General features: G+C 39.9%; 1 protein-coding gene across 2 annotated transcripts in view; it reads right to left on the bottom strand.

The window, feature by feature from the left end:
* gab2 (GRB2 associated binding protein 2) overlaps positions 1–12,672 on the bottom strand; it is a 232,045-nt gene continuing 219,373 nt past the window's right edge. Inside the window, exons 6-10 of one of the 2 annotated variants that reach the window (XM_033022553.1) lie at positions 10,781–11,066; positions 6,264–6,354; positions 4,794–4,896; positions 2,077–2,199; positions 1–1,435 (exon numbers count right to left, since the gene is read on the bottom strand). In XM_033022553.1, the coding sequence (XP_032878444.1) occupies positions 1,295–1,435; positions 2,077–2,199; positions 4,794–4,896; positions 6,264–6,354; positions 10,781–11,066 (744 nt within the window). In that variant the 3' untranslated portion in view covers positions 1–1,294. The remainder of the gene's footprint in view (positions 1,436–2,076; positions 2,200–4,793; positions 4,897–6,263; positions 6,355–10,780; positions 11,067–12,672) is intronic. The other variant, XM_033022554.1, reaches the window with a different exon arrangement.

Genomic DNA, 12,672 nt, shown 5'->3' with positions numbered 1-12,672 from the left:
TTGGAGTGAATTCAATTCTATTTGTTTTGCTTTTATGCCTACAAACAACAATGAAAACCATTAAACTTGCAAGGATAGTGAACAGTGCTGCCAATAATAATAATTTCCCCTTACATAACTAGGTATTTGTCATTTTAAATAAATCAACTTTAAAATCAATGCATTAAAGATCTTTGGCTAGTATCCAATTACAATATGGTAGGCAAACATGCATCATACAGTGGTTTTTGAAGACTGAAGTTAAGAAGTGCCCTGCTTTTTAAAAATTATTTTTAAAGTTATATCGATGAGTTGTTAAGTAATTTTTTTGCAAAGAAGTTTACTCAGATCTACACTGTGCAATTACTACAAATTCCATCTGATGCACTCCTCAACATTTCTAAGGAGCCCTATCATTCCTTGAGGTATATTCCTATATTTAATGGGGTACCATTATTCATTGTAACCTATCTCTTCCGATTCAAAGAGGTAGAACTTCCTCAATTGTTCAGGTTTTGTTTTCAAGTTGTCTCTTGCAGTTTAATGCAATGCTTAATTAAGCTGCTTTTGAAACTGCACAATTTTCATTGAAACACCAATTTAATGCTCTGATGAAAGGTTCATATGAAACATTAAACTTGTTTCTCTCTCCAAATATACTCTCTGAACTGCTAAATATTTCCAGCAGTTTGTTTTTATTTCAGATTTTCAGCTCCTGCAGATTTTTGCTTTGAGTTTTAAGATTATGTTGAAAGTTCACCTTTTTGTCACACATTGAAATAATTCAATGATGCTTCAGTCCTTATTAAGTGTACATGATTTAGAATGTACTAACTTGTTGAAATATTTTTGTCTAGTATCCCAATTAAATGATGTAAGCAAACATTACAAGTTTCCATGGGATTCTTCAGATAAGTGGTCATAGTGCTAGTAACGCAAATTTGTGTTTAACAGATTGGCAAAAAATAGTTGGTTATCTCACCTGTGTTGCAATATTTTAATCAGACAGACATGTATTATATTCTAACAAAGGACAATAATGGATAATAAGTTGCTGTGAATGTTCAAGGATTGTGGAAAAACCTGCTTCAGCTATTACCCCTAAACTGCTCTGAGAATGAACCTTCATCTGTGAACAGATACATTAGTGGCTGCTTCTATCAAAAAGTGAAGGAAAGCTACTTGTAAAATTTTGAGGCATTGCAAAAGATAGGATTGTTTCACCATTTCTGACATAACTTGCACCAGATATCCAAATTAATAAAAAAACAGAACAGAAAATAAGTTATCTTTCAACTATTTATCATTTATATTGCTACTTGAGACTCTTCAGAGCCTCACAGGATTGCCTCACATCGGTCCACTCCTGCATGGTGTTCTGTAGAGCTTGGGTCCTTTCCTTATCCACTTGTACATAGTCCACTTTTTCATCTGATGTTATCGAGGATGTGGAAGGCTGGTTAGACATAAGATACAGGTCATTACAGCAATTGATTTCACTGAACGCAGGTTGAATATATTTGCTATTACTTGACTCTCACACAAACCAATTAGTACACCTGAAGATCAGTCATTTTAGATGACTAAAGAGTAATTGTTCAATTGCACAAAGCATTAAAAAAACGAGAAATAGGAAAATAGCATAAGCAGCAGCTTGCTTTTGCCGTCTTGAGATAATTCAAGAAAAATTGCATCTTCCCCCATTCTGATATTTTACATTTTACCGAATTACACCCCATATTTAATGCAAGAATACATACAATGGGGACACAAAAGACTGCAAATATAAGAAACAAGAGCAAACAACAAACTTCTGGAGGAACTCAATGGATTGGACAGTAACTGTGGAAGGAAATGAACTGATTCCGCTGTGTGGGGATGTCTATGTTAAAGACTATCGTGCTCTTCTTTTATTCGTATGGCTGTATGGTGACCACAAATTTCACCGTACCAATTGGTACATGTGACAATGTCTCTTGTCTTGAGTTTGCGGGTTGAGACCCTTCCTCTGTACTGGAACACTTTTACATATGTGCTAATAATTAAAAAATCTAATGAAGTTACATTATCAGCTATTATCCAAACCCAAAGATTTACCTTTCGATGAGGACTAGGAGAACCGGGTTGGAAATCCAAGGATAAATAATCAACACTTCCACTCTTCCTGGTAATAGGACTACCAGTCACAGCATTCATTGGAGAGGTAGAAATTGGATTCTGCTATTGTAATGTAAATTAATTGAAATAACATGGTTTCCATTTTATTGTTTTATTAATAAAATAATAATCAGGAATGTATATCGTACAAAAATGACTACTATTTACGGTTTCCAAAACAATGTTAATGAGTTTATTTAAAAAAAGATTTATTCTAAAGCTATAGAGCTAAATTTTATGACACATTAAATATTTACTCATGAATTACAGATTTGTCACATTCAGAACTTCTTAATTCCCCAATTAACTCTTGAGTAAACATGTTTCTCTTTGCAAGAGAAAATTAGCATAATCTTGGGCTCCACAAATATGTGTCCAAAAAATTACATATAACAAAGTTATGGATGCAAATCATATTTGGCCAATGACAATTAAGGATCAGTGCACATGCCCCTTCAAATGCTTGCGAATTTAATTCCTTGCACATGACCCCACTTAAGATGTTTTATCTTTTACGAAATCCATGAATTTGCATTTATAGACAGATCATGCTGACAATCATGACTAATATTTTCAAGTTTTAAGTATTCTGATCAACAGTACATAAGGATACAACCAATTGGACAAAGGCACATCATGTAGCACTGCCTGAAGTGTTAAATTCAATTGTAATTTTGTTTCATTTAGACATTTTTAGAACGGGGACCTGAATGTTTATACTGCTGCAATATTTTGTTTTAAAAGCATGGCTTCCTGGAATAGTTGCCCTTTAAACACTGCAAGAAGTAATTTAGCTCTAGGAAGAGGGCAGTTTCCTACATTGCAACAGTGGCAACCCATAGATCATTAGCTGTAAAACACTTTGAGGCATCTAGAATACACGAAAGGTGCTTTATAAACACACACCTTTCTTTGCTTCAGTGGAATTGCATGAAAGATTACTTTGCTTTTAAGAAGGGAATCAATTTAACTTTTTTTGGCAGGTTTTCTATTGAAGCAATCATTTGAAATGGGTTCTCTGCATCTGGAGCACTGACAGTCATTTCAATCATCAAATGAAATGTACACAAAGATGCTGGAGAAACTCAGCGGGTGCAGCAGCATCTATGGAGCGAAGGAAATAGGCAACGTTTCGGGCCGAAACGTTGCCTATTTCCTTCGCTCCATAGATGCTGCTGCACCCGCTGAGTTTCTCCAGCATCTTTGTGTACCTTCGATTTTCCAGCATCTGCAGTTCCTTCTTAAACATCAAATGAAATGTGATGAACTCGTATTCCACTTCTCACTTTCTGTTTACTCATCTGATGTGAGTTTCGAATGCATGGCCATTGTCCGTTTTATAGCTCTACCTACATCATGATATTCTGCGCTTTGGCATGAATGTGTTTTTAGTGGGCCTGATGCTATTTGCAGCATATTCTTCTACAAACCTCCCTGAACCAAGATTCTTGCCTGGTCTTGATACATGGAGGGATATTGATTCAAAGGCCATGAGGACGGACCGTGGCAGAAAATTAATTCTGCTTCAAAATTCCCAATTTGAGCTGTCAGATCTATCCAAATTTATTCTATTCACACTGTGAGTCCACATGATGAAAATTATTCAAAGGAATTATGCATCTCCCCCATGTAGATTGGCAAGGGTGAGGTTAACTAGGGTTATTCATCATACTGCTTCTCCCCTCATCTGATACAGGCTCGGCTGTTAGCTGCGCACCTCACGATCTGGTCTACACAGTTAGTATTTGTGCTGTGGGTTACACCTGGTGATAAGTACTGAAGTTCCTCATCTAGAAGACATTTTGTGCTGTGCTACTCTTAGATGTTTCTTTCAATTGGTGTTATTGATTCATCAATTGAGCGCTTGTGCTCAGCAATCATCAGCAGGACATTTCCTTGTCCATGATGCCGTGAGACTTCATTGAGCTTGGAACCAGTCAATCGCTTCAAGGGCCAATTCCACCTCACTAGCACGCAGTCAAATCTGATTTGAGTATGGAGAGACAGAATTTGGGATGGCAGATGTAATGCATGGTTCTGTGAATCAGCTTGTTCAGTTTAGTTAGATTAATTTAGTTAGATAGTTTAGTTTATTGTCACGTGTGCCGAGGTACAGTGAAAAGCTTTTGTTGAGTACTAACTAGCAAGCGGAAAGACAATACGTGATTATAATCAAGCCATTCACAGTGGGTTATTAGTCTGTAGGAATGGCCCCTCTGTCTGAGCATGTTTAAGAAAGTGCACTGGGGCTGGAATGGTTAGTGCATGTTCCTCATGACTCTCACTACAGAGGTATTACAGGTGTGCATTGTAGAAAGCAAAATCTAGGTTATAATAGGAAGGACCTGCAAAAACCCCCAAGTCCTATCCTGCTTGCAGAAGCATGCTCATGAAATTTGGTGGACTCTAAGTAACAAAAATAAAATGCCACTTCAAAACCAAATTAAAAATCAACTATAAGGATTTGTCAAGCAAATTATTTTTGCATTTCGGGTGATGAGTGTGACCTATATAGAATGGTGTGGAATGCCCAGGCAAGTCCTTCATTGTCTTTAATTTCAATATGCTTGTATAATCAAAGTTAGCATTGAATCTTGGCTACCTTCAGTAATGTAATTTGTCAATAAAATGTGTGTGTACATTTTTGGCCTACTTACCATTGCAACATAGTTTTCTTCACTGTCTCCTGAGTCAGTGCTGGTGACGCTCTGTGTTGACAACGGGCGGCAATTTAGTGACGAAATGGGGTTGACAGCAGTTCTGGAATCAATAATAGCACCATTTTTATTCAAGGAATGTAACTGTAAGTAGGGTGCATCCTGTTCATGATAAAATTAAGTAGAGAGATCAGTTGTAGGAGAGTCGGTTAGGTGCTTCATGAGCTCTGGCATACAGAAAGGGCTGAATGTTTTCTGTATTCCTATGTAAATGTGAAGCCCAAAACCAGTTAAAGATAAAAAGGTGGATGAATAATTGGAGATAGACTACATGGTGACAAAGAGGGAGTGTAAGAAACCAGAAAAACAGGAACTAAAAATGTGAGATAGGATCTGTAGTACAGAGGGAGAACAATTGGGTTTGGCAGATTTCTGACTCAAGGTGTTAATGTAGAGGCATTAAGCCAAGCTCAGTATTAATTCTAATGGTATTATGATCAGATGAGGTTGGGGACCTTTGCGGGAGAATAATTGCTTGAACTCGGAGAGCAAAAGGAATGAGGAAGTAATGGGCCCATAGCAAAGTCTGATGTTGGGTGGAGTTAGAGGAATGTGAATACCATGAAGGATCAGCGGGAGGGTTGATTCCCATGAGTCGTAGAAGAATGGAATCTTGAAAGAAAAAATGTGTTTTACTAATGCAGTGGATCAGACAAAGAATGAAATGGAAGCCGACCAGAACAAAACTTCGAGACAAAATGAGATGGTGCTGCTGAAGAAAGGTTGGGTGCCCAGATATGGCAGTACGTGGATCTCAGGATGCAGCAACAGGAGTGCTGAAGATCATGGATGGCCTATAATTAGTGATGGATCCAAAACACGGAGGGCTTAATTTTGGTTGAACCAATGAGAAGTAAATCTGAGATAGTTGCCAAGGGAAAATAAAATGGAACTCTGAAACGCAATCCCGTGGGAAGCGAAGAACAGAACTCCAAGATCAACATTTCTGGAAGAGGTCTGACTCGGTAGACATCAAGTAGTGTGGATGTTGAAAATCTGAAAAGTTGCAGGATGCTAGAAATGTGTAGCAGGTCAGGCAGGGAGTTTCTACCATCCTCTCCAGCTGAGACTCGACCCTGTCTTTTGGCCCCCTCCACCATTTCGCAGCTTCTGCACTTGCTTATAATGAGTTACAACTTGTTATCACCCTTGCACGTTAAATTTGTAACTCTCTTGTGATCTATTGAGCATTTCCAGCATTTGTTTTTATTTTAAGGAGATGGACTTTCCCACCAAGCAATAAACAAATTAAATATTATTAACCAATGAATAAAACAAGAATTCCACTTGAGGCAAAACTTTGACTCTTTTTCCACAGATGCTGCCAAACTGACTGAGATATTTGCCAGCAAGAAGTAAAGATTTTTAAAATATTAGTTACAATTAGTGAGCTTTGAGATAAAGACTTACACTGGCCTGGACCAAGATCTGGTAACGGGGGACTTGAAAGGAAGCTCATCAATTACTGTGTGGTTTCTTGTTTCCAAAGGTCCTGCCTTGGCTGAAATATAAACACAAAATATAGAAGAGTATACCATTAACTAGTGACTGTTATGACCATTTCAAATTGCATGACTCTGAAACGTGGAGCAGAAAGGATTTGAAATGATGATACTTCATGGTCCATTTTCAAATTCAAAACCTGATACCAGAATCCCCCACCAGGAGAACTTTGGTGAACTACAATAAATATTCTATGCACAACTTCCCAACAGTTGTGGTAAATCTACAGGTGTCTTGATTATTTTAACAAGGAACCGAGTCTTCTTCTGAGGCAGTCCCTTGGGATTGTGGATGACCCTCTTTCACCGGTTTTGTGAATTCTGAAATGGCTGATGAGGCCAATGTGAGATCTATAGACTTCCATGGATCAACAGACAATAGACCAGTGTTTCTTAACTTTTTTGACATACATACGTACATACGCGAACAGAATACTGAATGTGGTATGTATCTTTGTTAGCTTCTAAAAATGGGCTCAACAAATGAATAGTAGACAAAAATGCTTGAGAAACGCAGCGGGTGAGGCAGCATCTATGGAGCGAAGGAAATAGGCAACGTTTCGGGCCAAAATCCTTCTTCAGAAATTTTGTCTACTCAACAAATGGATATGTTATTTATGAACCCTTCATGCCCCCTGGAAAAGCCCCAAACGACCCCCCATGAGATCCTGACCCCCAGGTTAAGAACCACTGCAATAGACAATAGGTGCAGGAGTAGGCCATTTGGCCCTTCGAGCCAACACCGCCATTCAATGTGATCATGGCTGATCATCCACAATCAGTACCACGTTCCTGCCTTCTCCCCATATCCCTTGACTCCGCTATCTTTAAGAGCTCTATCTAACTCTCTCTTGAAAGCATCCAGAGAACCGTCCTCCACCGCCCTCTGAGGCACAGAATTCCACAGACTCACAACTCTCTGTGTGAAAAAGTATTTGCTCATCTCCGTTCTAAATGGCTTACCCCTCTTAAACTGTGGTCCCTGGTTCTGCACACCCCCAACATCGGGAACATGTTTCCTGCCTCTAGAGTGTCCAAACCCTTAATAATCTTATATGTTTCACTGATATCCTCTCATCCTTCTAAATTGGAGGGTATACAAGCCCAGCCACTCCATTCTATCAACATATGACAGTCCCGCCATCCTGGGAATTAACCTTGTGAACCTACGCTGCACTCCCTCAATAGCACGAATGTCCTTCCTCAAATTTGGAGACCAAAACTGCACAGAATACTCCAGGTGTGATCTCACAAGGGCCCTGTACAACTGCACAAGGGCCTCTTTGCTCCTATACTCAACTACCCTTGTTATGAAGGCCAACATGCCATTCGCTTTCTTCACAGCCTGCTGTACCTGCATGCTTACTTTCAGTGACTGATAAACAAGGACCCCCCAGATCCCGTTGTACTTCCCCTTTTCCCAATTTGAAACCATTTGGATAATAATCTGCCTTCCTGTTTATGTCACCAAAGTGGATAAACTCACATTTATCCACATTAAACTGCATCTGCCATGCATCTGCCCACTCACCCAACATGTCCAAGTCACTCTGCATCCTCATAGCATCCTCCTTATAGTTCATACTGCCACCCAGCTTTGTGTCATCTGCAAATTTGCTAATGTTACTTTTAATCCCTTCATCTAAATCATTAATGTATATTGTAAATAGCTGCGGTCCCAGCACCGAGCCTTGCGGTACCCCACTAGTACCTGCCTGCCATTCTGAAAGGGACCCGTTAATCCCTACTCTTTGTTTTCTGTCTGCCAACCAATTTTCTATCCATGTCAGCACCCTACCCTCAATACCATTTGCTCTAATTTTGTCCACTCATCTCCCATGTGGGATCTTATCAAATGCTTTCTGAAAGTCCAGGTACACTACATCCACTGGCTCTCCCTTGTCTATATTCCCAGTTACATCCACAAAAAAATCCAGAAGATTAGTCAAGCATGATTTCCCCTTCGTAAATTCATGCTGACTGATCCTGCTACTGCTATCCAAATGTGCCGCTATTTCATCTTTTATAATTGACTCCAGTATCTTCCCCACCACCAATGTCAGGCTAACTGATCTATAATTCCTTGTTTTCTCTCTCCCGCCTTTCTTAAAAAGTGGGATAACATTAGCTACCCCCCAATCCACAGGAACTGATCCTGAATCTATAGAACACCAATGCATCCACAATTTCAAGAGCCACTTCCTTAAGTACACTGGGATGCAGACCATCAGTACCTGGGGATTTATCAACCTTCAGTTCCATCAGTCTACCCAGCTCCATTTCCTGCCTAATGTGAATTTCCTTCAGTTCCTCCATCACCCTAGATCCTCTGGCCACTAGTACATCAGGGAGATTGTTTATGTCCTCCTTAGTGAAGATGGATCCAAAGTACCTGTTCAACTCGTCTGCCATTTCCTTGTTCCCCATAATAAAATTTCCCTTTTCAGTCTTCAAGGGTCCAATTTTGGTCTCAACGATTTTTTTCCTCTTCCCATACCTAAAGAAGCTTTTACTATCTTTCTTTATATTCTTGGCTAGCTTATCTTCGTACCTCATCTTTTCTCCCCGTATTGCCTTTTTAGTTATCTTCTGTTGCTCTTTAAAGTTACCCAATCCTCTGGCTTCCCGCTCATCTTTGTTATGTTATACTTGATCTCTTTTATTTTTATACTGTCCCTTGTCAGCCACAGTCGCCACTTACTCCCCCTGGAATCTTCCTCTTTGGAATGAACTGATCCTGCACTTTCTGTATTATTCCCAGAAATACCTGCCATTGTTGTCCACTGTCATCCCTGCTATGGTCTCTTTCCAGTGAACTTTGGCCAGCTCCTCCCGCATGGCTCCATAGTCCCCTTTGTTCAACTGTAACACTGACACCTTTGATTTACCCTTCTCCCTCTCCAATTGTAGATTAAAACTGACCATATTATGGTCACTACCTTCTAATGGCTCCTTTACCTCGAGTTCCCTTGTCAAATCCAGTTCATTATACAACATTAAATCCAAAATTGCCTTCTCCCTGGTATGCTCCAGTACAAGCTGCTCTAAGAATCCATCACGGATGCACTCCACAAACTCCCTTTCTTGGGGTCCAGCACCAAACTGATTTTCCCAGTCTCCCAGCATGTTGAAATCTCCCATAACAACCGTAGCATTACCTTTACAACATGCCAATTTTAACTCTTGATTCAACTTGCACCCTATATCCAGGCTACGTTTGGGGGCCTGTAGATAACTCCCATTAGGATATTTTTGCCCTTACAATTTCTCAGTTCTATCCATACTGACTCTACATCTCCTGATTCTGTCACCCCTCGCAAGGGACTGAATTTCATTCTTCACCAACAGAGCTACCCACCCCATTTGCCCACCTGTCTGTTTCTTCGATAGGATATATACCCTTGAATATTCTGTTCCCAGCCCTGGTCCTCTTGCAGCCCATGTCTCTGTAATTCCCACAACATCATACTTGCCAATTTCTAACTGAGCCTCAAGCTCATCCACTTTATTTCTTATACTTTGTGCATCCGTATACAACACTTTGGCTTCGGTATTCACCTCCCCCCTCACTATTGGCCCTGACACTCTCTTATCCCTTCTCGAACTTTCCTTCACATTAATTCGGGAGTAACGTTTCCTGCACTCACTTCCCCTTTAACTCCATCTTTATACTCCCAATTTGTCAATCCCTCCCCCCCACTATTTAGATTAAACCCACACATCGAGCAGCTGGTGGCCCAACGGAAGAGTGGACAGAGAGTTTGTGACATGGTCTGCTCCTGGTGTTTCATGAGGACCTCTGCATGTTTCATATACATGGTCTTGAGGTTCCCAGTACTATCCCAAACGCTCCTTCACCACGTTAATCGGACATAAGCCTACGATTCCAAGGAGCCATTGGGGATGTTACATTGCCAGGAAGGCTTTGAGGACATCCTTGAATGTTTGTCGTTGTCTGACTGCAAATTTCTCACAGTGACAAACAACCTATAACAATGTATTATGTTGAAGATTAAACTTTATTTTTTAATTTATTCATTTTTCAGGATCTGGGTGTCACTGACTTATTGACTGTCCCAAACTGCCTTGGAATTGAGTGCCTTACAGACATTTGAGACTCAACTGGGTTGGCACATCCATATTATGCAGACGGTAATGATGGCAGGTTTCTCCCCTGCAAGGCATTTGTGAAGCAGATGAACTTTACATCAATCTGGCTATTTTGCCATCATACTCAAAGCTAGGATTTTTTTTAATGTTAAATTATTACTGAGATGGTTTTGAACCTGTTCAAGAATATTTGTCTAGTTCTCAGAATTATAAGTCTGGTAGGTTAACCACTGTTGCCACTGCACTGCTTTTATGGATCTTAAAAGAAAATATTTTCCAGTTACAGTAAATGTTAATGAAACTGTAAAAACTCACATTTTCTGTCTGGTTTAAGATTACGATTGACTGGAGGCGGCAGCAACACTGCAGGAAAATTAGCTTTGAGGCAGAAAGAAGCCGTACTTCCTTTACGGGAAGGAAACGTGGCTGAAGAGAATCCAGAGAAGTCAAAGTGGTGGGGACCAGGACTCATGGGCATATAGACATCTTGATGACTTTCCGGGTTAGTTGTGTTAAATGGAGACACGGAACCTGGGTTCATTGGCACGTAATTGTCCTCAGATTCCATACTTTCTGACTGGGATGCCATGAATTTTGTTCTCTGTGAAGACACAAGAATTTTGTTTCAGCATACATCAGAACCAATGCTAGATAGGTTTCAGTGTGCCTTGCATAACATTGTTTTTGTTTTTATGACATGTCAGCTTGGAAAAACAAAAAAATAAATAATTTATTTTTACTCGAAGTCCATATTGGCTTAATCTTACAAGGCCTAAATTTGACTGAAAGATTGTAGGTCTTAGAAAGAGATGCAATGTGGAACACAATCCTTTTGGCAAACCAAGCCCACACTGATCATCAATTAACCGTTTAAGCTAATACTTTGTCAATCATATATTTTATTTATCCCACATTCTCATCAACTTCCCCCCTCCTCGGGGGTGGGGGAGTTATGGGGAGAAGGCAGGAGAATGGGGTTGAGAGGGAAATATAGATGAGCCATGATTGAATGGTGAAGTGGGATCGATGGGCCAAATGACCTAAATCTGCTCCTATGTCTTATGGTTCTCATCGCAGACTCTACCACTCAACTGCACACCAGGAGCAGTTCACAGTGGCCAACAAACCCACCAACCTGCACATATTTGGGATGTGGGAGGAAATTGGAACACCCAGAGGAAACCACAGAAGGAATGTACAAACTCCATACTGACAGTGCCCGAGTCAGGATTGAACCCAGGTCTCTGAATCCATGAGGCAGTGGCTCTACTAGTTACATTATGTGCTGCCAGAAGTGTAATGTGGCAATTGAAGAATTACAACTAATCGCTAAACTAATGGATTCGTAAGTGGTTTGTACGACGTTTCCAGGGATCTGAGCTGAGCTAGAGATTATTTGTACAAAAGGAAACCAATGAAGAATCACATGTACTTTACCAATTGAGGCAGTACAATAAAAAAACATTTAGAGTTGTTACATTTCACACTGCCTCGGGAAAACAGTCAACATAATCAAGGACTATTTTCCCCCTGGTCATTTCCTCTTCTCCCCTCTCCTGTCAGGCAGAAAATTCAAAAGCCTGAACGTTAAAAAACAGCATCTTCCTTGCTGTTATCTGACTAATAGATGGTACTCCCACAAGTTACGGTTTAATCCCAATCTCTGACCTATCTCACCACAGATCTTACACTTTAAAAAATCTGGTATTTTTCTATATCTGAAATGCTATAGTGTTGTAGCAGCATATTCTTCACCCTAGTATTGTTCTCATTGTACTATCTCTTACACACGCATGGCTCGATTATACTTATGTATAATATGATTTGACTGGATAGCATGCGCACAACATTTTATTACTGTATCGAGGTACACATACAATAATAAATGAATAGCAATATCAATAACATTCTATATCAAGTAGACCTTTTTATTTGGAAGTGAGAGACAAACAGAATTTATATCTGAGGTTGCAAATACTAAATTCCTAATGCCAAAAGCTGAGCAGCCAATCACTTTGAAGATAAATAGCAATGAACAGGTTTTTGTTTGGAAGTGAAATACAGTAAACCCTCATTTTTACGGACCTCTTCATAACGGATTTCAGTTATACTGACCACCACCACCACCACTGCTGATGCCAACACAACCCCCTGGCCCACACAGCTTCCTTGGTCGCATCTACCTCCGCCACCACTGCCTGTATTCA

The sequence above is a fragment of the Amblyraja radiata genome, chromosome 6, assembly GCF_010909765.2.
Source record: "Amblyraja radiata isolate CabotCenter1 chromosome 6, sAmbRad1.1.pri, whole genome shotgun sequence".
Lineage (NCBI taxonomy): Eukaryota > Metazoa > Chordata > Chondrichthyes > Rajiformes > Rajidae > Amblyraja > Amblyraja radiata.
This window is presented reverse-complemented; position numbering and strand designations above follow the sequence as displayed.